Here is a 27471-nt window from a genome sequence, read left to right as displayed (position 1 = left end):
TAAGTAAATATAATATAGTGACATATAAATACTAATTAGTATACTAATACTGTAAGCAGTCAATGCCAAAATATTTATTATTGGAAAAGTGCTAAATTGCAGGATAATAATAATATATAAATATTATATGCAGTTTAATTTGACACTTTGTTAACTTAAAAAAAAAAAAAACCATAGGTTAAGATTTGACTATTTTATATAAATTTATACGCACCTGTGTGTATTTAACCATTAATCAAGTAAGCAGGAGTCTATTTGATTCCAGGTAAAAATAATACATTATTATATTACTGATATGATGAAAAAATTCTTAGTAAAGGCATTGTTTATTTATTTTTATAAAAATCCAATATTATTAAAACATAATAAAGTTTTATAATTTTGTATCACATCATTAGGCATGGGTTTATATAATATAATCCAAAACACACTATAGTATTAACTATACACATTAAAAAAGCACATATGTTCCTAATGGTTAACACTAGTGAATGATGTTTAGTAATATTAAAAATATAACTTACTTAAATGTACCTAATTATAATATTTGGCATTTTTATATTAACCATATTAATGATGAAAATAAAGACACTACTATTATATACATCAAAGTCGAATTTCAACAATAAAAACTACAATATAACATAATATTTTGATTATAATCTTGTTTTTCTTTATGTGATATGCAACTTCAAAATATTTTTGCATACTTATATTGAAATTAAACAGACATTAGAGAACCAAAATAATTGTTATGTCATTTGACTGTTTTTATTCAATGTTATGTTAGTCATTGGACTCGTTCAAAGCATTGATCAACTTTTAAGCAATTTGAAGATAACTGTCTTCCAAGTTTCAAAGATCAGGCATAAAAATTTGTTATGAGATAGTTATATTTTTAAAAAGATGAATGGTAATATATGAATTTTTTTTCCGTAGATCAATTAATAATGCCGATCAATTTTATAAATCTAACATGTTTTACTGTCGAATTTCAAAGTACAAATGGTAAAAAAAAATTTCTATAAGTGTTTACTAAACTTAAATATTTTCAGATAAAAAGAATTAAAACATATTGTAAAATACACTTTACAGAAATTAATTTTAAAAAAATTTGCAACACAAACATCATAATATATCGAAAGTTGTTTAAAAAAATTTGCAATAGGTATTCTAAAATGGGCTTTAAACATGATGAAAATGCTCAAGCTTATCTGCCATATGTATCAAAAAAGTTAAAGCTATTTTAATCATTAATATAATATATATATATATTTAAGAAGCAGGAAGACAAAACTTCCATTAATGAAAATTCTTTTGATAGTTTTAATGATACTATTATTCAAAATACAGAGACTAAAAATGTTTATGTCATTCTAATGAGAGACTTAAAAAGCAATTGGAAAATGAGCATGAATATTAAGCAAAATAAACAATAGCTATAATATCTTCTGCTATTTAGATTAACTTCAATCACCTTACTAAAATATTAATAACTTATAAAATAAATTACAAAGACACATATTGATAATGCATTATCATTTATACAGGGCGATTCTTTTATCAAACAATGCTCGTTATTTAAAACAAGTATTGACTTTTAAAAATACTTTTTACATAGTTTCAAGTTGTTAAAAAACCAACGTTTTTATTAAGAAATTATATTTTTAAATATTTTTTATCCTCATCATTTTTTAAGTTTTGACTTTTTTGAATGACAATATAGAGTTTTAATTTCATGTTCCAAAGCAGAATATTTTTCTAAGTATTTTGATTCATAAAAATCGAATATAGGGCTAGTAGTTTATGAGTTTTAAAATTTAGAGTGTCAGAGCGGAGTGGTACGGGGTTACCCCGCAAAATGTTTGTCCACTACTCCGTTTGTCAAAACTTTAAATACTTATAACTCATAAACTACTCGTCCTAAATTCGATTTTTATGAATCAAAATACTTAGAAAAATATTCTGCTTTGGAATTTGAAATTAAAACTCTATGTTGTCATTCGAAAAAGTAAAAAACTTAAAAAATGATAAGGATAAAAAATATTTAAAAATATAATTTTTTAATAAAAACGTTGGTTTTTTAACAACTTGAAACTATGTAAAAAATATTTTAAAGAAAGTCAACACTTTTTTAAATAATGAATGTTGTTTGATAAAAGAATCACTTTGTATAGTTCATGAACTAAAATATTGATAGAATATATTATTATTATCTCTATTAAATTAAAATTAATCAACTATTATAGCTAGATACAAACTCAATATAATACACTGCTAACTGATACAATAATATAATCACACACAATTTTATATTAAGTCAAATTAAACCTATTAATCAATAGGCAAGAAAAACAATTATGATTGTAAATTAAAAAAGCCTTTAAATTACCTTTAAATTAGGGAAATTATCATACATATAGAAAATAGATTACAAACATAAAACATAACTTTACATTAACAATTAGGCATATTTACAACTATACTTAGAATAATTAATACCAAATATTATACATACAAATTAAATACAAAATATAATAATAGTAAATTTATTAAATTGATTAATAAAAATAACCAAATTATGAATATAATGAATAATAAAATGCTTAGTTAGTAAATTGTCTAATATTAATGATACATTTAAATCCATAATTAAGTACGTATAATACTATTAATTTCTGAGTTATTTTGTAATTTGGGCAGTGTCTTAACTATGGTAATTTGTTATTCTATAATCAAAAGAAATACTAAGAGTATAATATGTTTCATGTGTTTTTCAATGGAGAATATTATTAGTTGAATTGACAAAGAAATATCAGATTTTTTTATTTTTTTATTTAACAAAACATGATGATAGGTATAAAAAAACTTACCACCCTACTTATTTTCTTTTATTGTTCTAATAGCTTCATCAGCTACCTTGATAGCCAAATCAGATTGTGCCTGTTCTGTAATATCTTGTACATGCAAGTTTTTATAATTTTGCTGTTGTTCTTTTTCTATTTGTTTCCTAAATATATTAATAATATTTAAAAACAATTTTAAAAAATTTAACAAATTTAACAACCTTTCATGTGAAAATAATGAAACTGGTTCAGATGTATCTGCAAAAAATGCATTGAGCGAAGATAATCTTTGCAATAATTTTAATTTCTTCCTTTTTGGATCCTTGATTCGAATTACACCAGTAACACCCTTTAAGTTGAAAAAATGAAAAATTATTTGGATGAATAGATTATTATGAATATCTATTATGACAATATATTATAAATTTATAACATAAACATTACGTCAGCATCAGAGCCCGCATTAGATTCACTCCCACTTTTAACATCTTCATCGCTACCACTCTTGTGTACTTTAGATACAAAATTCTCGTCGCCGGCATCTTTGTTAGTTATTTGAACCTGTTCGTTGCCCATACTCTGTTTTTCTAGTTCTTCAATATTAGCAAACTCGTCATTTTTCACTGTATGGTTTGACCTCTTTTCTAATCAGAAATAATTTAAAAATACTAATTTTCAAACAAGATATGAGAATAATATAATAATAAAAAACTGTCATTGGGGTTGCATGCATACCTCTGGACATACTGCTCATTTAAATAGTTCAACAGGAATTAAGTATAAACTAAAAATTTAGGTAATGGATTTTTAAGTTTTTAAGTTCCGAATTGGTAATGGGATTCATCCAAACAAATTATTTCATAAATTAATTTAAGGAAAACATTTAGAATAATGACGCCAATCATGTCTTATAATAAGGTCATATCAGTTGTTATCATGAGCAATTGCGTCATATTAATCTTGGAATAATAAATCAAATTCAATAAATGCGTTAAACATAAAGGTTATTACCCACCCTTATATCACAAAATCATAAAAAGTAAAATTCAATCTGCTTATCGGGTTTTTATTTACCTGTGATTTGAAATCTGAAGATCACCCCATTCAATAACCTTAGGTTATACGTATGCTTACACGCGTATAAATGCTTGTGCACAAGCTATGAAAACGTTTACTGCATCCGTGTTTAAGGAAGTCACACAATTCAGCCAACTCACAAAGTCTCGTTTCCCTGTTTATGTTAGGGTGTATAGTGGTTTTTATATTACTTGTGCCGTTATCTAATGACGGTAATATGAATATTGTACATTTTTAAGTACCAGCATAGTTTTTGTGGGCATCAATGAAATCACTTTTATTTAGGTCTATATTCAAGATATTGGAGCAAGGGGACAGCCGTAGCATCCATACGTAGTAGCTTTTTAAAATTTTTATCAGATTCTCGTATAGTTAACTGAATTTGATTTGATTAAATTAATATAAATCAAAAATCGCTTGAATAATTAATGAAATTAAATTTATTAAAAGCTGTACTCAAAGTAGATTTAAACTAATTGGATGATTGATGATTGAACATGGGATAGTTTTAATTATTTTTAGCTTTGGAAATATCCTTTCACAGGTAGTCTGTGTTAATGGTAATAGCAACAAAAATTTATATAATATGAACTTATTAAAAACTAAATTAGATTGATATGATAATTTTTGGAGCAAAATTAATGCACAGTATTTGTTATATTTTATTTTATAAGTTAAAAATACAATATTTACATAATTTTTTTTTTAAATTTTATTATTCATAAATATTTCCTATATGATTTAGAGGAGTATTAGGAGGTGTGGGGGCATAGCCCCTACGGCTTTGTAACGTTTAACAAGTGGTGGGGACGCTCTTTTTTTAAAAGTTAAAAGAGCCCCCCTTTTTTAATTTTGTCAAGTCGAGCACTGCCTATGTATTATAGATTAGTGAATAATTAAAAGTTACTTTTTTTTTAAATTTCTACCAATTAATGGTTGTCCTCTATTTTTTATTACCTATATAAATACACATTTTAAAGATTGTTTAACATTTACTATTATTGAGTAGGTATTATATTATTATTATTCCGATTGGGCTAAGTATATCAGTTTTAACATACATACCTAATCGCATAATGATACCCAATTTAATTTTTTAATTGAGTTTTTTTGTAGTTTTTTTGTAGTTATTTTAATAGATGTTATCAGTAATTACATTTATATTTATACTATGCAAATTAATTATTCTAATATTATTATTCTTATACTGTTTTCCTTTTGATTTATTTGTTAGGTAAGTACTCAATTAATATATTTATAATCTAATTTAATGATTAAATAATTGCTTTAACATTAATTTATGTATGGCTAAATATGTAACCAAACTGCAGCTAACAATTAACTAGGTACAGCTTAACTTTTAAACCAATATGGTTACCACAGTTACCTCGCCTATGCATGGCATGATATTTTACATACTTTTAAGTACTATAAATATTTATAGACGACTGAAATTTTCAATTTGTCTGAAAATTTTTTTTTGAAGAGTCGATGAAATTTTTTTGGTTCTATCAAAATACTTGAAAATTTAATACAAAGTTCCTCATAAGTTATTCTTATAGTGATTAAAAAATTATAAGAATACATAGGCACGATTTTTTTTTATTAGCATTTGAAGTTCAAATATTGACTTAATACGTACAAATTACGGCAATTTTCAAATTATCTTAGATCGAAATTCATAAAAGTTTTTCTTTTTAATTCTAAGATTTAAGAATTTAATACAAGGCTCATAATATATTTTTACAATAGCAGTTGAAAAATAAAATAAATGTATAGCCACAATTTTTTTTTACATGTATTCAAATTTTAATTTTGACAACATACTTAAAAATCAAAAAAATTCGTAAATTATTTTATCCTAGAAATTCATAAAAAATTTTCCTTTTATGCCTAAGATTTAAAAATTTAATACAAGGATCCTAAAATAGTTTTACAATAGCATTTAAAAATAAAATAAATATATAGTCACACATTTTTTTTATAAGCATTTACAGTTCAAATTTTGACTAAATACATAAAAATTACGGCAATGTTCTAATGGTCTAAGTAATGTCTAAGATAATTAGATCAAAATTCATAAAAGTTTTTCATTTTAATTCTAAGATTTGAGAATTTAATACAAGGCTCATAATATAGTTTTGCAATAGCAGTTGAAAAATAAAAGAAATATATAGCCACATTTTTTTTTACATGCATTCAAATTTTAAATTTGTCAATCTTTATCACATAAAAAAAATTTCCACCGGAAATTCAAATTAAATTTTTATTAGCATTTGAATTTCAGATATTGACAAAAATTCATCAAAACCATGAATATTTGCAAATTGTTTTGTAGTTTAAAATTCATAATATTGTTTGTATTTAAATCTAAGGTTATAAAATTTAACACCAAGTTTTCCATAAGTTTTGTTTCAAATAGCTATAGAGAAAATTTGAAGGGTCATCATAGGAAAAATGTTTTGAGCGTTTGAGTTTTAAATTTTTATGAAATCGCGTAATGATAACGATTTATCCTCAAACCAGGTATTCGTATATCTATGATAATATAAGGTATTATGAATTATGATAACTACATGATAACTACATTTATAATTGATTAACCATGCCTTATGCAAAATGCGACTTAATTGAAAAATAAAATATTTATTTCAAAATAGAATATATGACAATATTAAAATATAATATATCCTAGACTGACAAATCATCTCCGTTCAGAATCGTTTTTCGTATACAATGATACCTATCATTGCATTCAAATTTAATCCCATCCATTACAGTAACCTACAGTACAGCAGAGCGACATCCACGACTTACCCGCTTTTTTTTTTAATTTCTATCTAGTAATTTTTCTTCTTTTTCATTCATTGGTATATTACGATATTATCTGATATATCTTCCTCACACCTCGCAAAACATTACCTCTCTCCCCTTGGTCTAGTAAGAATGGTTCGTATATTCATAAGATTTTAATGCTGACTCAGATGTTGATAGATATTCACAATCCTGGCAAAACTGAGTGTACCCCATAATCGGTGTTTTGTTTACATCATTATTTTTTATTCCTGCGGGATTGTTTATGTTAATATTGTCTAATGAGTATTTTTTTTAAATTAAGATTGGATAAATTTAATCGATTGTGGCATTCGTCTAAGTACCGATTTATATGTTTTGTAATAATATTTTCATCTGGTATAACTGTATACATGCATGTGTTACGTAAAGTGAGTGTTGATAACTCTTGATTTATTAATGCTGGTGTCCAATGATTATTTTCATGAATTACTCCTATCGTCGATCGGTTTTTTCCAGTATATTATAGCAGTATTTAATACGTTATAATCTGTGTTTTTGTGTTTAGAGATTATTGTTAAATTATTAAATTGGCCTGCTAAATATGCCAAGTTATCTTCTGTCATATAATATCTCGATTTCGTATTTGGTATATTAATTTTTCTTAGTATTTCTAATTTCTATTGTGGATACCCTTAGCCCTTCTTCTCTCAAACATACACGCAGCGCATGTGCACCACAATCACCGTCGGAAGGTACTTCCTCGATTTTGTTTAAGTGTGACGCATCAAATAAAATGCTCTCCATCAGTGTGTGGTCACTAATGTCAGTAAAAACAAGTCTCATTCCATTACCTATTATTAATTTTTTCGGTACACTCATTGTTATTTAATATTGACTTATTTGTGTTGGTGGTCTTGTTATTATTTAATATTGGCTTTTTGATGTCATGAATAGATATTGTTATGCATGTATTGCGAAACATGAACCTCAGCATACCGGAAATAATGGGCCATTCTTTTCCGTCTTGTCCTGCGTATATTTTTGGTAATGCAATTCTTTCAATTTGTTTTTCTAAGCAAAATGTCCTCAGATTTTGTAATGTTGCAAATATGTAAACGTACGTTGGTTTTTCGTAATAGTATTTTTTTGTAACTAAGTATAATAGCCATCGTTTTTCTGTTTTAATGAATGCGATTTCCCTTACATCTTTTTTTTTTTAATTGAATTATCGATGTTATTAAATTTTTTACGAAACTGTAAAGCGATAGGTACCGCAGTTCATTGTTAAGCATTCGCTGACGCAATGAGCGATGGCGTCACTTGACTGATCGCTGAACAAATCGCCAGTTATTTCCTGATATCTATGGTTAAAGTGTTGTTCATTATTATATTAAGAGGACGCCACACCCGCATGTGTTGTCTCCGTCTTACAAACGTACCTATAACATAGCAAAATCTGTTTAGCGCGGGACAACTGTTCTCCCTCAATATTTATAATAGAATTTTCAAAATTTCACAACGCATAGGTAAGAACTTTATCTGTGTCATAGCGTCGTTATTTTTTTGATAGCACAAACCAATAATTTTAAGTAATTTAATAAAAAATAACGACACTATGACACAGATAAAGTTCTTACCTATGCGTTGTGAAATTTTGAAAATTCTATTATAAATATTGAGGGAGAACAGTTGTCCCGCGCTAAACAGATTTTGCTATGATATAGGTACGTTTGTAAGACGGAGACAACACATGCGGGTGAGGCGTCCTCTTAAGCAATAAAAATTGTTGATACTCGTTTCGTATTTCGTGGGAGACGTATTGTGTTTTGGTTCCTTGTATATCGTTTTTTACTTCGTGAGTTTTTATTGGTAATTTAACTTCTTGATTTTCATATCTAAATAATATTATATTATTGTCTTTTAAATTCATTACTTTTTGTGTTTTTACCATAAAATCTAAACCTAATAAGATTGGGGCGCATAAATTATCTACTACCACTGCTTGATGGTGTACTATGACTAATGCTATTTGTATTTTAATTATCGTTGAGCCTAAAATGTTTAATTTTGAATTATTGGCTGCTTCCAAGTATAAATCGTTAATTGGTTTAATGTTATCAAGTAATTTCGTTTTTTTTTAATCTATAACTGTCACGCTAGCTCCTGTATCTAACAGTAGTAATGTCGCTTTGTTGTTAATTTTTCCTAATATTTCAATTTTATATTTTATTTGTTCATTTATTTTGTTGCAACTATATAATACTTGGTTTATTTTATTGGTTATACTATTTTTATTCCTGGTATTTTGAGGTATATCCTTTACAGATCCAGGTGCCTGCAGGAGTTTTTTTGGTCATGTCATTTTCTTTTAATATGCCCTACTTTTCCACATCCATAGCACGTTGGTATCTGCCTAGGAGGATTCCCGTGTTGATAGTTTTGGTACCGATTTTGTTGTTGGGTAAATGTATATGGTATATTTTGGCTAGTTTGATTGTGTGTGAATCTAGAGTTTTGTTGGTTCGGATTAAAATATGGTGGAAAATATTGACTTGGAAATTGTTGATTATAAATTTCGCCATTGTAATTAGTTCTATTCGTATAATTTGGTGTATAATTTTGTACTGGGTTTTCCCATTTAGCTGTGGTTAATTGTTGAATGTGTTTTTTTTTTTAATGTTCATCTCTTCATTTAATCTATCTATATTTGAAGTTTGTTTTACATCAGTTTTTCTAACCATTTTTGCTAATTCATATCTTTTTAAATTTTCTGTTATTTTAGTTATGTTACTGTTATCTAATATTTCTATTTTATTGTATATTTCATCTGGCAAGCCTGCCAATATTTTCTCGCAAATTTCTTCCTCTATCATATTTGGATTAATTTTATAGCAAAGTTCCATTATATTTATTATAAATTCATTTAAAGTTTCATTCTCCATTAACTTTCTTTGGTTTAATTGTATTCTAAGTAATTTATCATTCCCAATATTAGTAAATTTTTCTCTGATTTGTTTTTTTGTCTGGTCCCAGTTTATGTTTGGTGTTTTGGTTTTTATTGATTTAAAAAATTTTGATGCTGAATCTTTCAAATATAAAGGTAATGACGTAATTTTTTCTGTTTCATCCCAGTTGTTTATTATTGCTGCTAAATCAAAATTTTTTATAAAATAATCAACATCTTCTCCCATTTTCACTGAACAATTTTGTGGTTGATGGATAATTGGTTTAAATTCAATTTTTGATTTCGGTTAGGTTTTATTGGTATAATTATTATTTAATTTAGTCGGTTCTATGCAATTTGTTTGATTTATATCGAAATTTTTACTATCTAATGTTTTGTCTAGAATATATGTCGTATAGTCAGGATTTAAATTGCCTTGATCGTCTTTGTTCTCTAAAGTTCCTAAGTTTTCAGTTATTATCTGTAATGATTCATTATTCACTTTAATGTTTTCCCGTATGATATTACGTGCTAAGTCTTTTAATTTTTCCTGAGTGTGAACGTCTGTTACTATGCCAAATTATTCGTGTAAAATCGTTTGCAGTCTATCTTTCTTTATGTAAGGTAATTGTCCTAATTTGCCGTTGAAAAATATGCCAAATTCGTCTAGTGATAAGGTTGATTCGAAAATATTTAATTTTTTGTTGTTTAAATTTTTTATGGTGCCCTTAAAATGTTCAACTCGAATTGCGTTACTAGCATTAAATAAAATCCGTACTTGTTATAATGTCAAATTATTGAGGAATTCTATTAATTCTTCCTTATCAGCTTTCAATAAATTAAAGCTCTGAGAAACCAATTTAATATTTACTGTATTTAAATTTATAGTTAGGTTATATCGTAATATCGTTATTTTTTAAATATCACATTCCCTCATTTATCTACCATTACTAATTATAAACATTCCATCTAAATTAGCGGTTCTCAACCTGTGGTACGCAGAAAGCTCATAGGTGGTACGTGAAGAAAATCTACCTTTATAAAAAATTAATTTATCAACAAAATTCTATACATATAACATAAACGTATACATTATTAATAAGCGAAAAAATTGTCAGGTGGTACGTAAAAAATTTCAAATTGTGTAGGTGGTACGTGACTATAAAAAGGTTGAAAACCGCTGATCTAAATAGATTATATAGTCCTTAATTTTGTATTTATTTATTTATTTATATTTTACACCGTTTGCTATATATTCTGTCTTATATCTAAATTTTTATCTTAAAGCTTAAAATTTATGTTGAGCATACAAAAGTCCGTTATTCAAAATTTTATCCTACTTATAACTAAAATTTTCCTTTCAAATCCGTTTATCTCTCTTAAAACTTATAATTCGTTGTAATCACCACAAAATCCATTATTCAAACTTAATCTCACTTATTAATTAAAATTTTTCTTTCACTTTTTATTTTATCTCTCTTAAAACTTATAATCCGTATTAATCACTATAAAATACGTTATTCAAACTTAATCTCACTTATTAATTAAAATTTTTCTTTCACTTTGTTTATTTCCCTTAAAACGTATAGGTAATTCGTATTAATCACCACTAAATCCGTTATTTAAACTTAATCTCACGTATTAAAAATTTTCTTTCGCTTTGTTTATTTCTCTTAAAACTTAAATTTTCTCTTAACACTTATAATCCATATTAATCACTACAAAATCCGTTATTCTAAACTTAATCTCTTTTATAACTAAAATTTTCCTTTCAAATCCGTTTATCTCTCTTAAAACTAATAATCCGTATTAATCACTACAAAATCCGTTATTCAAACTTAATCTCACTTAATTAAAATTTTTCTTTCACTTTTTTTTTATCTCTCTTAAAACGTATATTCAGTATTCATTCCATGAAAATTCTCTTTTCAAAGCTGTATCTCACTTATTATTATATTTTTACTTGTAAAAAAGAAATTACTTAAAATTATAAATTAATTAAAACTGAAACAGACTCCCTGTAATTAAATACAACTGTAATTATAGCAGACTTCGGCGCTACCACCAATATTTAACGTGGTCGGGGGAAAAACCAGTTAAATATAAGATATCCAGTGAGAGTTGTAGAACTCTATAGATATATAATTACCGTAGCCAGGGGTAGATATATATATATAGTATAACGGGATCTTAAATATATTTAAATAACTAGGATTCCGTTTCAGTTATCATTAAGTTTTATTATAGGTAGATTAAACACTTACAAATAATAATACTCACAAGTTATATAAATTATATTCTATCCAACTATTAGACTGTATCGTAGTTACACGGCGTACGATATTTATTGAATGCTGAGGTCTAAGGTGCACAGTGAGCTAACTTACTTCATACATGGTGTGTATTGACCATAGGCCTTACAATTATGAGTGTGTGTTAATATTATTGTATTGGTCAGCAGTTAATCGTACATAATGTTAAGCGTGTAGACGTATAGTACATATACATGTACTTAGGTATCATTTAACATATTGTAATTGTTACAGTACTTAAGATATTTATTTTTATAAATTACTAACAAAATTCAATTCAGTAAAGATTTTAATACATACAAATTAAAAGAATATTTAATTACATATATTAACATATTTTTGAAGTTTTAATATTCAACTTCATGATAAAAAGAAAAATCAAATTGGAAGTATTTTGAAATTATTAACTGAAAAATTATTTTGATTGAGTTTACAAGAAATAATTCTTACGTATTTTTCTCTAACTCGCCTCGGATTTAATAATTGTATGTTCCTATATGTAAATATAGAGGAAAGGAAAAAAGGAAAATGTATGACATAAAAAATTACAATAAAATACAAAAAATATATATATACATATACACACATATTTATATATGTTAAAATTAAGATATAATCTAAAAACAAAATACAATGGGGTTATCAGTTCAGCGTCATTATGTTGGTGGTGTCGTCATCATCACCATAGTCGTCTGTTGCTCTCACCGCCATCGTATGTCATTCGTCGTCAGCTATTCCCACCTCTGAAGACTCAAAGAATAAGTTTTTTCGCTTACCCGGTTTAAAGTGGAGCATCTCGTGCTTGCGCGTATCGCACATTTGCACAAACCCGCGTCCACAAACACTGCACTTGAAGGGTTTTTCACCCGTGTGAGTCCGGATGTGCAACGTTAGGTCATACCGCTTCCGACATTTTTTATCACAGTGCGGGCACTGGTAGTTTCGGGTGTCTGTGTGCACGATCATGTGAGCATCGTGTGAACCCTTGGTCTTGAACGTTTTGTTACAAAGCACACACGAGAACGGCCTTTGGTTGTAATGAACCGCATTGATGTGCACATCCAGTTGCGACTTTTGTGCGAATCGTTTGTGGCATATATCACATACGAACCGCTTGTCGTGCTTAGTCTGGTGCACACCTAACTGCTGCTTGGTGTAACAAGTGAAATCGCAATGGGTGCAGCGCACAGTTTTTTTAGCGGTGTGAGTCAGTAGGTGGTTCATAGCAGACGCTTTATTCTTGTACATATTACCACACACATCACACGCGAAACGCACTTGCTTCGAGTCGACTGTGTTCGTGGTGTGTATCTTGGAGTGTTTCTCTTCTAGGTGGTCCTTGAAGTCGTCAATGGACTGGAAGCTGATCCGACATAGGTCACATTCGTACATCTTGAACTCGGGATGCCGCTTCTGAAAGTGCCGTAACAGATTGTACCGGGTCTTGAAAACAGTCGCACATATTTGACACATGGTCTCCTGCTGCTGTTCATCCTCGTCTAAGGCAGCTCCGTCCAACGAACTGTTCACGTACAACTGCCTTACCTGCATGTTGTTTAGCCGGCTGCAGTCCTCGTCTTCATCTTCATCCTCGTCTTCGTGATCATTCTCATCGTCCACTTCACCGTCGTTTCCATTGCTTCCGTCGCCAACTTTTTGCAGTTCATCCATTTCACCACCATCAGTGTTATCGACGTTAATCGAATTTATAAGTGGTTTGAAGTCTTCGCTATCGTTATGATTAGTGACATCGTCTCCTTCACAAACCGAGTTGATGTTTTCTTCGGTGGGCAGTTGATGATCAACGTGGTTGCTGTCTTCTGACATGACATTCAGGTACTCTTGTTTTGGAACGATAATGCTGCAATTGTCTGTCACTGAAATGTCATCCAGTCGATGGCAATTCATCAACCCATTTATGTCATCGTCTATGCCAGCCGCATTTAGGTACATGTTGTCATCCACGGAATCGTTATCCACTTCTCTGTGGAATATGTCAGAGATTTCGCTGTAAAAATAAATAACATGAACGTTTTAATAACTCTTAGTCAAAGGAAATAAATAAATGGCATACTATATTTAACAATTATATCTAATTACAAATATGAGGTTCAGCTAAGTTTGATTTTCAGTTAGAGAATACCTAAAATTTTAGTCACTTAGAGCACACCGTACCGGCATGTGTCGTCCTGTCATACTAACGTTTAATATATAAAAATGTACGTCCTGCATTCCAATTTAACATGAGCAATTATAAGAATTTTCTAATTTTAAAAAATATTAAAATAATATACTCATATTTCGTAACTCACTTAACGTAGAAAACGTAAAAACCTAACAGGAGAATACATGTTTTTTTTACATTGAAGTTTGATAAAATGTTAATTCACTCCAATATAGCTAACAATATACAATTAGAACTGATGGATGTGAATTTAATTGTATTAAATGTTAGTAAGGTGAAGAATACATAATATGCGGATACTTATTACTTATTTTTCTCTATTTTAAAACATCAATTGTAAAGTTGACATAAAAACTTATGTTTAATGCCGTTATTTATGATTATATGTTTAAATTAACTACTTTCAATTCTCTTCTGCTTGTATTTTGTAGCAAGTGATTATTATCTAATATTATAACTAACATAAATTATAAAATAATTATGTTCAATAAGAAGTCATCAGTTTTTAAGCATGGCATACAATAATACCAGAAATTACTACTAACTATTTTTTAATACAAACCTAATTTTAAAAAAAATCAATTTTGAGCTGGCTTAGTTTTAAAAAACATAAATTATAGCTAAGATTCAAACCATAAATATTAAATAGGAGGCTTTATGAAATTTATTTTTTGATTAAAAAAAAATCAATAATTTGTCAATCATTTGTTTTAAGGTTATAACTAAAACGATGACAGACTTTCAGGTTTGGATTGTGAACTTTACATCATGCAATATTTTTTTGTTCTTAGTTTTATTTAATCTTAATTTTTTATTTTTTAAAGAAAGTAGATAAATATTTAATATGAAGGATATAGAATAAAAATTAATGTGATTATTTTTAAAGTTTATAATATAATCACTGAATATAGAAAGGCCACTCAACCTAACAAGCAATAATGATGATGTCTAAAACAATAATGTTAGGTTAACAATAAAAAATATGCCATTTATTTTAAATAATATAATATATAATATTGTACCACGTTAGATATTATATAGGTTAAATAATATACAAATTAATTGATGAATTTTAGTACCTAACTATACTTATTAAACTGCTATTTAATACCAAATTACATATATGAAATGTTAATACTATATCAAAACATTTTTACAAAAAAAAAAAAAAAAATACATATTAAAATATTCTATAACTACAATTGAATAAAACTATATTAAAATATAATTCACAAGAATAATAGTATTACAATATTATTTTGGATAAATATAAAAAAATATAATATTTCAAATTTAGTAAGTAGAAAAATATGATAACATTTAAACTTTCAGTACATAAATTAGTAATAAGATAAGATTCATAAAAATATATTAAACATAACATTAAATAAGTGTCAAAGTATGATTGGGTATTATAACTGGTATAGTAAACAAGCAAGCAAACAAGTACAAAGACACACAGGATAAAAAGAACATTGTTGATATTCATTTAACTTCAATTTTTGTTTATGTAGGATAGTTATACTATTATTATAAACTTGAATAGGTAACTTTTTGTTCTTAGAGTTATTTAATACATTAATTTCCTAAAACAAAAAAACTAAATAATATGTAATAAAGATTTTAAAAATTATCTTGTAATATATTTAATAAATAAATAATTAAATAGCTTTATATTTAAATTGTCATCATAACCTACAGCTACAACATAAAATATATTATATTAAACAAAATCAGTCATAAAAATCAAAAAAAAAAAAAAAACCATAAAGAAATAACTTTTTTCAATAGATAGTGTTGAACTTAGAATTTAGGAACTATTAAGAAAATTAAAAACTTTTTGAAAATAGCAACTATACTTTGTAATATGTAAGAGTAACCACGGGTAGTGACCAATTTTTATAGTTTAGTTAGACTACACTTCTAGATAAATAGGTTTACGTCAACTTTCATTGTGAAAACTGATTGCAGACAAAATATGCTTTACTGTCTTAAGCAAAATGTAAGCTAGGCATTTGTAGAAATAATACTATTAACACACGCATTGCCGTCACCGTGCACAAATGCCTTCCACTTGAGATTACTTTTGTTTGAGACTACAGATACAATTTATAATGTAGAAGTAGACATGAAATTGTTGAAATAAATAATTTTGGTTAAAATGGGAAAAAAAATATTATCAAATAAAAGGCATAAGAACCAAACAGAAAAAAAAAATTAAAATAATAACAATAAAACAAATAAGTTTCTCATTGAACTAAAATACTTAAATTACAAGTTATTTATATCAATTATTCATACGGCTTTAAATAAGAAAATACAAAAAAAAAAAAACAGTATAGTTACCAGACAGTTTTATGGCACACAATACCCTGTAATATTATATAATATAATGGAGTAAAATAATTGTACATTTAGTTGCATTAAATCTAATAGCTATAATAAATATTTCCAATTATTCATGTAAACAGCTATATGCTGGTATAGATAAATTAACACTATATACAATGACAATTCAATCATTAATAGCTTATTATTTTTATTTGAAATTGACTAATAGTGCATTGTGGTAGGAGGCGGTGGGAAATTATTATATACTTGCTCCTGCCAACATGCGTCAAATCAAAACTAAAATAATGAATAATAAATAACTGCATTTGGTTATCTGCAGCATTTTTTAATCTATGATACTGGACAAACATAAATAAGGTTTATTAAAAAAAGGTAAATATTATATTAAACTAAAAATTACAGGTAGATTATTATTGCAGGTATTCTAGTTTTTGACTAAACAATCCACTAACAATTATGACAGTGTAAACATTAATTGCATATAAACAACATGTTTGTATAAAATTGTATTTATTTTTAATGTTCCTTTAAGAAATTAAGATGCCCATAAATCCAACATTTTATAGAATATTTTTTGACATAACCTATTACTAGGTAATTCAATTAAAAATTTCTTAAGAAAAAAGTAAAGTAAAATAAAATAAATTTGTATTTCATACAAATTCATGGGTTGTGAAATTTAATTACTATTGCTAAACCGGTTCTACATAGCTATTACATATTATATAAATTAAGTTCCCATACATTTAAATTTTAATAAATACAGTAAAACCTACATATAACGAACACCTTATAAGACAGAAATTTCCTTACAACAGAATACAACCCATATATTAGTATCCATGAAACTCTTTTAAAACAAGAAAATCAGTAGATACTAATCAATTTTGTTATAAAGAAATTTTACTGTAAATAATATTTTGAGTTTTACTTCAAATTAGGAATTCGAAGAGATAAAGTATTAGATTCACAAATACAACTTATTGTTTTTAAGTCTTATTTCAAAACAAAAATTGAAATATTTATAATAAAAATGTAGGGTTGGTTATGTTACAAAATAAACTTTTAAACTAAAAAAGCATTTTGTGATCTAATATTGTAGTTAAATAAAGTATGTATTTTCATAACATAAATAAAATCTAGATGAATATTAAAACTATGCAAATTTAATCCTTTAATAAAATTATCTATATTTATCATATTTCAAACCTTAATTTTTTAAGCCATACATACAAATCTAAATGTTTAAAATATCAACTCTATATAAAAAAAATGTGTATTTAATGATATGCTGATTAGTTTGCATTATTAAACTAATTGTTAATAATTAAGGTTTAAAATAATATCAGCCTATTTATCAAAGATCATAATTTCTAAACATCAAATTTTACACCAGAAGAAAATGAATCATTTTGTTCATATTAATCAAGTGTTTTGGACATAAAATATACTTTTATTATTCATATTAAACAATTTTGTAAAAATGTAGCAGTGACTAGATTTAAAAATTTTTGTGTAAAAAATGAATTTTTCAATTGAATTAAAGGTTAAATATTACAACATTACATTGCATATTTAATAAACTCAAAGGTGTTTTTCCTCTAAAATTTTTAAATTGACAAATGTAATTAATTTCAAAATTATTATGGAAAATAAATTCTATAGAATTAAGCTATACAGCTATTTTATCAATAATTTATCAAAGAATTAAAAGGAAGAATTATCATTGAATTATACTGAATGGTATCAATTGCCAAATATTGAGTTTCCTATAAAATGATAAAAAAAAAAAAAAATGTTTGGAATTACCTAACCTTTTCACTGCTAAGTATTTTTTCTTGAAAACTTTTTCCCTGCCAAATTAATAATTTCAGTTTTTATTTCATATTTTTAATTAATAAATTCAATTGCAAACCACAAATTAAAATAAAAAAAAAATTAATTTATTGACTTGACAAGTTTTAAGTTTATACGAATAGGATAAAAAACAGATCTTAGAAATGCACTGCTTACTGAGATTACTGATAATTACTAGGAATAAAAATAATGTTGCATGTGTATCATCTGTACAAAAATCAACGAGAGAATGTTTTTTACCTTAAATTTGTTGTTTTTATCTGTATTTAATATGAATAATGAAGAAAGAAATGTTAATAATGCATGTAATAGAGAAAAGGTTAAGTTTACTCTGCTAAATAGGCTGATGAAACATGAAGATATTAATTTTTAGTTTAGCAATAATCATACTTCAATTTAAAAATTTTTTTTTTGTTCGAGGAAACAATAAGGACTATAGATTTTAACATATATTATAAATTACAATACTCATACAAATCAATAATACCAATGATTACTGTGAATCTCTTTGATTGTCAACAATTCTTGAAATAAATTCTAATTGAGGCACATTAACAAATTAATGTTACGATTCATGAACACGTCCATGCTGTTTTAAATGTTTTTTCAATTTAAATGTGTCTCCACAAATAGTGCATTGAAAGGGTCTTTCTGAACTATGCACCGCTGTATGACCTTTAAGTGTACCACTCCGTAAGAATGCTTTACCACATACTGCACATACATAGTTGCGCACACCTGTATGATGAGTTAAATGTGCAACTAAATGGCATCTTCTAATAAAACTTTTGCCACAATATTCACATTTATGTGCTTTTATACTTTCATGCATTTGTTTCCAATGAATTTTCATTGATGACCTTTGAGCAAAACTTTTACCGCATGTTTCACAAACAAACGGTCGTTCACCAGTATGCGTACGTCTATGATCATCAACATTTCGTTTCTCAGAAAACGAACGTCCACAAATATCACACTGATAACTACGTACTTTATCATGGAAACATACAATATGGCGTCTTAAAAATGCTGCTGTACGGAACTGCTTACTACAAATTTCACAAGTATATGGTTTTTCACCGGTGTGCACCCTCATATGATACACAAACTTGTATCTTCTACCTTCAACATTATAGTTACATTGATCACATTTGTAATATAATTTGTTATCTATCATAACTTTATATTTATCATAAATGTCATTTTTTGGAATTGGTTTTTTATCATTAAGCATATGTGAACGAACGTGTTTCGAAGCCAAGTGTTTGGAAGGGAATTTTTGATTACAGTAATAACACTTGAAATCTTCAACATCAGACTTTTCTTCAGATTCAATAAGCTCATTCTTTATGTCTTCCGATTCTTTTTCTTTTTTCAAGTCTATTTCAAGATTACTTTTTTGATCAGTAGAATTTGATTCAACCAAATTATTATTGAACTGTACCAAATTTGAAGAATAATTTTTTGTTTCTTCATCATAATCGGATTCATCATCAAACAATTCATCATAACTTTTTGTTACACCAAAGCGTTTGCTTTTTCGTGTAGTCGTCTGTACATTGTGCAATTGTTGGTCATGCTCTAACTTTTCAAACGAGGATTTAAAAGAAACATTACACATAATGCATAATACATCATAATTATTTATTTTAAAATCTTGAGTAGATTTTGTATTGCTTACACCAACTGTGTTGGAAAGATTTTTTCCTATACTGTTATCCTCAGCATTTGAAATTGAAATTTTCATATTATTATCTGTGTACCTGTCACTTACATACTTAATTGGCAATATATTAGACTGAACACCATGAACATCACGGTCATGCTTTACTTTATCTCTAATCTTCAAAAACTTTTCAAAACAAAACGAACAGGAATAATTGTTTGAGAGTGAAGTTTCTTTAGTAGGAATTATTTTCAATGTTCCACCTGGTTCTGTCAAGTCAATGTACCTGGAAAACCAAATGGGCATAGAAATTATTTTGCCCTAATTTGTTTTCATACATCCTTAGTTATATATAAAAGCAAAATATTTTTTTCTTTTTGATTACGTGCATTATGAACAATAAAATCCATTTGTATACCATCTTGAACACTGTTAAAATTGTATATGTTTACAGCAAAAATATTTCCAACATTGAGTTTATTTTTATGAGTTGACAGCATGACTATTTCCATCTTACTTCTGTTTTTATATCCTTTGAAGTACTTAAAAATATATTTTAACAATGAAAGATTATAAATACTTATATTTTACAGTAAATAACTGAAAAAAAAAATGATAACCGATAACTAAAAAATTCTACTACCTACTATAAGTGCAATGCGAAAGTTAAGTAATTCCTTGACATAAATGTGATTGTGGTTTCAAAATATTCACATCATAAATAGAAATAATAATTATTACATAGAATCTATTAAGTAATAGAGATATATATACCTAACATATATTAATTTCAAATGATGTTTTTTTTTCAAATTATTATGTATTTAAAATAAATGATAATTTAGGTTTAATGTTCATTTAATATATTGATAAAGGTTTAGTTAGTGTTTAGAACAATTTTACATAAAATTGAATAAAAATTAATTGTTTTATAAATAGGTACATTATTATTTATTTTAATTTTTAATAATAAATTATTTGAATTATTTCCTTATTAGTTCTGTATATGAGAATTCCTTGAAATTTCAAAGATTTAGCTAATTGAATATTCAACTTTTACATAACTAAACAAGCTGGATTCGAATGGGTTTGTTTGAATGATTGAATAAAATTGTAAATAAAACTTAATAAGAATGTGAAATAGATAGAAAAAATTGAATAAAAATAGTAATTCTTTAATAAATACATAGTTATTATATGAGTACCTAATTGAAAAATTGCTTTTTCGATGGCAGAAAATTCTGAAATATTTATCAATATGAATACACATTTAATATCGTAAGATGCATGCAATATAAAATTACTACAGTATATAACATACAAGGGGTTATGAAAAATAAAAATAAAATAATCCTTTTTAATGAAATTTGAATGTTATTTATGTTGAATTTAATTGTTAATTAAGTAAACTATAAAATAAATTGTTAAATATTGATCATAATTAGAAAAAATAATTTAATTAATTTAATCACAAAAAAATAAGGTATTGATAATTAAGAACTTAATTATGATCTAATTCTTAAAATCACTTTAACTATAATATGATAAAAATTAAAATAATGATATGCAATGGAATAAGAATAGCAAATATTTAATAATTTGTAGATAAAATATTGTTAGTTTTTTAATATCTATTATTATTCTACATTCACAAGTGCATATATTGCTCAAAAATATAGTAACTTCAGTTATGGTGCAAAAAGTTTAAAATACTGATTTATGTATGAGATAATTGCATAAATCATTACTTAATACACCACTAAAAATTGTGAGATCAAGTAGATTTAAACCACAGCATAAAATAGAAATTGTAAATATAGTGCCGATAACAATTATTCTCAGATATTCAAAATTTAAATTTAAAACTAAAATTTACTGAAACAGTGATGGATGACAAAATTTTATATCATTTTTTATTGGCACCTAAAATAATCAATTATCATAAATATTTCTAGATTTTAATTGTTATAAATTTATAATATATTTCCATAATTTACACATTAAAAAATATTATGAAATTAACTAGAATCTTTAAATTATTCAAGAACATTTTTTTTTTTAAGCCAATTTAAGTAATCGAAAATTAACTAAAAACCAACTTGATAATTAAAAATGAATTTTTAATAAACACAAAGTTTTATAAACAAGTTACATGATTATTTTAGTTTAATATTAAATTGTATAGCAATATAAAATGTTACTGTTCAATTTGGTAAACAAATGAAATTGTTTTGCTTTCTTATCATGACCAGTAGTTGAGCACTAAATTAAAATTAAAAATAATAAATACTCTAAAATTATTAATTGTTAAACTTCTGTATTTCAATATATTTTCTATATTTTCTATAATAATATTTATGTTCATATTTGACCATGTTGGTTTGCTCTTTAATTCCCAGAATTATGTACATTATGTATTATTTCTTAATTTGTTATACACCCCATAATTATTTTAAAAAAGACAGATTTTAAAGGAATTGTACATAAGTGACAATGTATTAAATTGATAATATTTAATAACATGGTTGGAAGTTGGATTTAATATCAATAGAATTAAAAAAAAAAAAAAGTATAAATTGGATATTTTACAAAATATACATTTTGTAACAATAACAACCAGAAAAATAATGTTAATTTTAATATTTATCAGTTATAAATTATAATTGCATTTTTTTTTAAAAAAATAATTTATATTTGCCTTAATCATCTATTACCATATTAAATTATTTTATATCACATGTAAGGCCAAATTAAATTAAATTTTTAGTTGAAATAATAAAATAATTTATGCATAGAAATATATATAAATATGTTTGACAACAGATATAGAATATAGTAGTAGTACAATCAATGTTTTTAAATCTTAAGAGTACCGATCTATATTTAAAAAATATGATTATGAATATTTAAATTTGAAAGTAAAATATACCACTTTATTCCTAATTTGACTTTATCATTGATCAACAATTGTGCTTCAACTACCTTACATTTTAAATATTAATCATAAGCATAAAATATAAAAATGAAAATATTACTCATTTAATAAAAATCATTTATAAAATACAAATTATAGTCCGCTGATTATCTAATAAGTACAATATTATGAAATAAATATTTTAATAAAATATATTTCATTATAATAAAGGGGTTTTTTGTTTATAAAAAAAAAAATCTGTCATTATTAAATTGTGATAGAATGGATAAAATTATATGCAATATACTTTAACACTAACGTGTGGATTTTAATGGGATTTTTTATGCAAAGAAAACTATAGAATGAGATTAAATTTTTAAAGAATTTCAAGTAATTTATCTATAAATAAAAATAAATATGGATTCTATAACAAATTATTATATAAATTACACTAAAAAGTTTCAACTTTTAATCATAAAAATATAAAACTTATTGTATACTTTTATTCTTATGATGCATAAGGTATGGTAATGCATGAAGCTAATTCATGTCTTTTACATATTCAAAAATAGTTACTTTAGTATTTGAGTTATAAATAGTAACAATTACAATGTTAAATTTTCATAATTATCCTTAATGGTTTTTGTAAATTAAGAGATACTACACCTGCATGTGTTGTCTCTGTCTTACAAATGAATGACATACCAAATTTGCGTGAAGTAGTTCCAATTGTATGTAATAACTTTTATCAATAACAAATAACTTACCAATTATCATACTTAAAGGTATGAACATTATCTTTGCGTTCTCAGGAGTATTTAATTTTCAAGGTTAGGTTATAAGAATTTTTAAATTATAATATTTTACATTCTCATAAATTGATTTATAAATTTAAATATCATATGAATCTCCAGAAAAAGCAGAGACAATGTAATTACTTTTAAGGTTGATAATAATAAATAAATTTACTATAGTATTCATAAAGCTTACACAAAATTTGGACCAGTGAACACAGGTTTGTTATGTAGTATGTTCATAATACAGAAAACACATGAGTGTGTGATGTCCTCTCAACTATACATTTTTATTGTTGAATTAAGTTTTAAATTATAAAGGCATAATAAGCTATCAAAAGTATATAATAATAAAATATAAGTAATAACAAAATGATCTATTCATATAATATAATAATACTTTCAGTAAATTAAAAATATAATATAGGTACCTTAGTGTTTAGATATTTAATTTACATCTGTGTGTATTTAAAGTATGGTGTTATGAATTTATAATAAATATATTGCACTAATAAAGCACCACAGTTCTTTCAACTTATGCACAAATGAGATTAGGCCAGGCAGTAGGCAATTAATAAATATATTAACAATTTAAACAGATTTCATAAAATAACTACTAAAATATTATAATATTTTAAAGTCTATATTATATCAGATAATCAACGTTTCTATAAAATCAAAAATAAGTATTTAATACAGAAATATCTTACCTTTTTAAAGTTGGATTTAACTTTTCATCTTTTTGAATATCCTAAAATATACAAAAAAAAAACCTATATAAATGTCAGGAAATAATTTTTTACAAATAATTATACATTATAGTATTCATTATGATTAATTTTATCCAGCAAACTTCACTACAACTCTTATGATGGTTGTATTCATGTCCCATTCAACTTCAGAAATTAAACATTTGTTATAACATTCAGAAACATTAGATAATGCATAACTGCACATCAGAAGTAAAATAAAGATAAAAATTCAATAGGTATTAGGCATATAAATAAAAATAAATCTGTTATTAATAAATTTAAAGTAGATAGGCAGGAACATTAGGTATGTATTTGATATAAAAATTTTAGTTATATTTATGGTCAGAATGATATTTAAATTATTCAGAAAATTACATTACCTTGCACTGATTTTGATTGAATGGATTAAGTTCAAACATACTTCTAAGTTTTTGGTCTGCATCACTACTGCATTCATACAACTCATTCCATACAAGCACAGCAGAAGCACAATGATAACATATTCTTTTTGGTAATAAATCATTTTCAGAAATCTGTAAAATATAAAAAACATTATATTATATTATTATATAGCAAATAAGTACTAAAATGTTTTTAATTGTGATAGATGATAAAATTTATTTTGTATTATAGATAATCAAAATTAAAATACACTACATTTATAAATGGAAGATGGGTTTTTATTTTGTTTTCTAACATATGGTCTGCTCCTTCATCGGAATATATTGGTATCATATTCTCATCAAAATTTGCACATAATCTGCATAAATCATGTATATTATATGATTGCATATTTATTTCTTGATTATTAGCCATATTAACTTCATTCATTTTGATTTTGTTTCTTGACGAGTACCTTAACTAAATAATAAAACATCAACATTATAACAATTACTCACATGTACCTAAGGTCTTAAGTAACAATAGGGGGTATAATAAAATAAAGTACATAAGCAACAATACAAATGTGAAGATTATCAATCATATTGATGGGTGCAAATGTAAAATGTACAAGATAAAAATATTAATGTTTACTGGAGTACTAAAGCTGGACATAAGGTACATAACCTAACCTAACCCACCTAGATAATAAAGTTTTGAACAAATTTATGGCTTACATTAACATGTTATATAAATTTTAAAAATGATCTTAACTTGCTTTAAACTAAATTATTAAAAAAGACTATGTAGGGCGCTAGGTAATGAATAATATTTTTTAATTTGATTACCTATAGGTAAATTCATTCTAAAATTATAATTAACACAGTAAAATGGATTCTTGTAAATTTATAATTATTTACATTCTGGCTCAAGAAACAAGTAAACCTCTTTCTATTTCATACATTCCCACCCACCCATTTGACATATTATCAGTAACCTTCAGTTGTAAACTGTTAGAAGCAATTAGTGTGTATAGCAAGTTACAGACCGTCTCATAGTGTGTGAAATAGTACCACGGGACAGTCGCTACCATCAGTCTATATGCGTGAATAAATTTACTTCTTTTGAGGGCTGAGTATATATTATATTAAGCATTAGTAAGACAGAGACAATATGTAACATCCTCTTAAAAATTGAATAGTTGCTATTCGAATTTAATTTAGCCATCTCAGTAGAAATGTAATAAATTGGAATCCTAATTGAATATTCTAGAAATAGACATCTAAAAATAAATATCTGAGGGAAAAATATCAATGGTACCTAATTTAAAATGGGGAAAATATATTCAAAGTTATAATGTGAATATTAAATGTCAACCATCTAGCTGTAGCTTGTATCCTATAAGCGTGATAAAACATTTAAACCTTTATATTTGTTTAATAAATACTCAAGTAACTGCACAATACAGGTAACTGAATATGAATAGGTATATTGTGACATTTAAATTAATAAATTGTACTGTAATTGATGCTAATTTTATGCACTTACTATTATTGCCTAGTATCTAGGTAGTCATTTTAAAGAATGTAATGCACAATTCATTAGAGTAGATTCCAGGTACCATATAATATATATAAATAATCGATAACAATTATTACTTCAATTAAAAATTAATAACGATATATAAGAACAATACATGAATGGACATTTTCATCATATGCGTTTTCTCAATATGTTGTGTTGACTGATATTATGGTATTTTTAGCATAGATTTTTATATTTATTATAAAAGTCTGTGGTTTTGGGCGGGCACCGCTCACTCATAGAAGCAGCCGGTGTCTATACACAGCCAAGTTCTCAGAACGAGTATTGAATATTATAATCGTAAACTAAAATCAGATGTTACACACCTAACTATACACCGATCGACGAGAGTGTCTAACACCCAAATATTCCAAATCTGATCTAGACATTATCTACAGACGATCTGGATTTGGAGCGCATCTATCGTAGAATACCTGCCCAGTTTCAAACGTGGGCGATAACGACTAAGGATCGGGAACGACGACGTGGACGGCTATGAGTGAAATGAACGGACACCGGGAAAAACGTAATCAGCGAATGTCCATAACGCGTACTCACCCGGAATCGGCGGTAGGTACCCGATAGCTTAGACGTTCGTCGGCGACCACCCGTCAATGTGCCGAGCGTATAGGTCCGTGGCTCACGTCATGCCGTCGACGTCGGACGCTGTTCATCGTTCGTATCTCAGCTGAAGCAGACATCGGATACGGTGATCAGCGCTACGCCGCGGCGTTGATTATCGATTGATTAGGAAGTATCGTGTAATGAACAATCGTAATTGGCACGATTGGCTGACTTCGTTACGGCGGCGGCGGTACAATGACAACGCGCGCAATGCGGCCGGATGGCCGAGACGGTTCAGTAACGAAAACAAGCTAAATATGGCGGACACCAGTACAAGTGATGGTGTTACGATTTGTGAGTTGCTACGGCCGAGAGGATGGCGGGATGCGTCGGCTGCGGCGGCGTCGACACCTCTTGTTTTGATGCTACGCGTGTTGTGAGAGAGGG

General features: G+C 26.4%; 2 protein-coding genes across 3 annotated transcripts; both read right to left on the bottom strand.

The window, feature by feature from the left end:
• Positions 1 to 2613: 2613 nt before the first annotated feature.
• Positions 2614 to 4314, bottom strand: LOC107166164 (uncharacterized). The gene is made up of 4 exons (XM_089216790.1): positions 3291 to 4314; positions 3068 to 3195; positions 2874 to 3010; positions 2614 to 2729 (listed from the first exon to the last, which is right to left on the bottom strand). Exons 1-3 carry the CDS (start codon positions 3420 to 3422, stop codon positions 2878 to 2880), a joined length of 393 nt encoding a protein of 130 aa, XP_089072916.1. The 5' UTR covers positions 3423 to 4314; the 3' UTR covers positions 2614 to 2729; positions 2874 to 2877.
• A 7568-nt stretch (positions 4315 to 11882) lies between these two features.
• LOC107166169 (uncharacterized) lies at positions 11883 to 27460 on the bottom strand. 2 transcript variants are annotated; one of them, XM_015514725.2, is made up of 5 exons: positions 27019 to 27460; positions 25153 to 25356; positions 24876 to 25028; positions 24454 to 24494; positions 11883 to 13983 (listed from the first exon to the last, which is right to left on the bottom strand). In XM_015514725.2, the coding sequence occupies exons 2-5, from the start codon at positions 25324 to 25326 to the stop codon at positions 12693 to 12695; spliced, it is 1659 nt and encodes a 552-aa protein (XP_015370211.1). In that variant the 5' UTR covers positions 25327 to 25356; positions 27019 to 27460; the 3' UTR covers positions 11883 to 12692. The 2 variants fall into 2 exon arrangements, with proteins under 2 accessions (XP_015370211.1, XP_015370210.2); XM_015514724.2 differs by lacking the exon at positions 11883 to 13983 and adding an exon at positions 17860 to 20321.
• Positions 27461 to 27471: the final 11 nt, after the last annotated feature.

Source organism: Diuraphis noxia, unplaced genomic scaffold, assembly GCF_037042655.1.
Source record: "Diuraphis noxia isolate RWA-SAM2 unplaced genomic scaffold, SU_Dnox_SAM2 contig0001, whole genome shotgun sequence".
NCBI classification, from domain to species: Eukaryota; Metazoa; Arthropoda; class Insecta; order Hemiptera; family Aphididae; genus Diuraphis; species Diuraphis noxia.
Note: the sequence above shows the minus strand (reverse complement) of the source record. Positions and strands in the feature narration are given on the sequence as shown.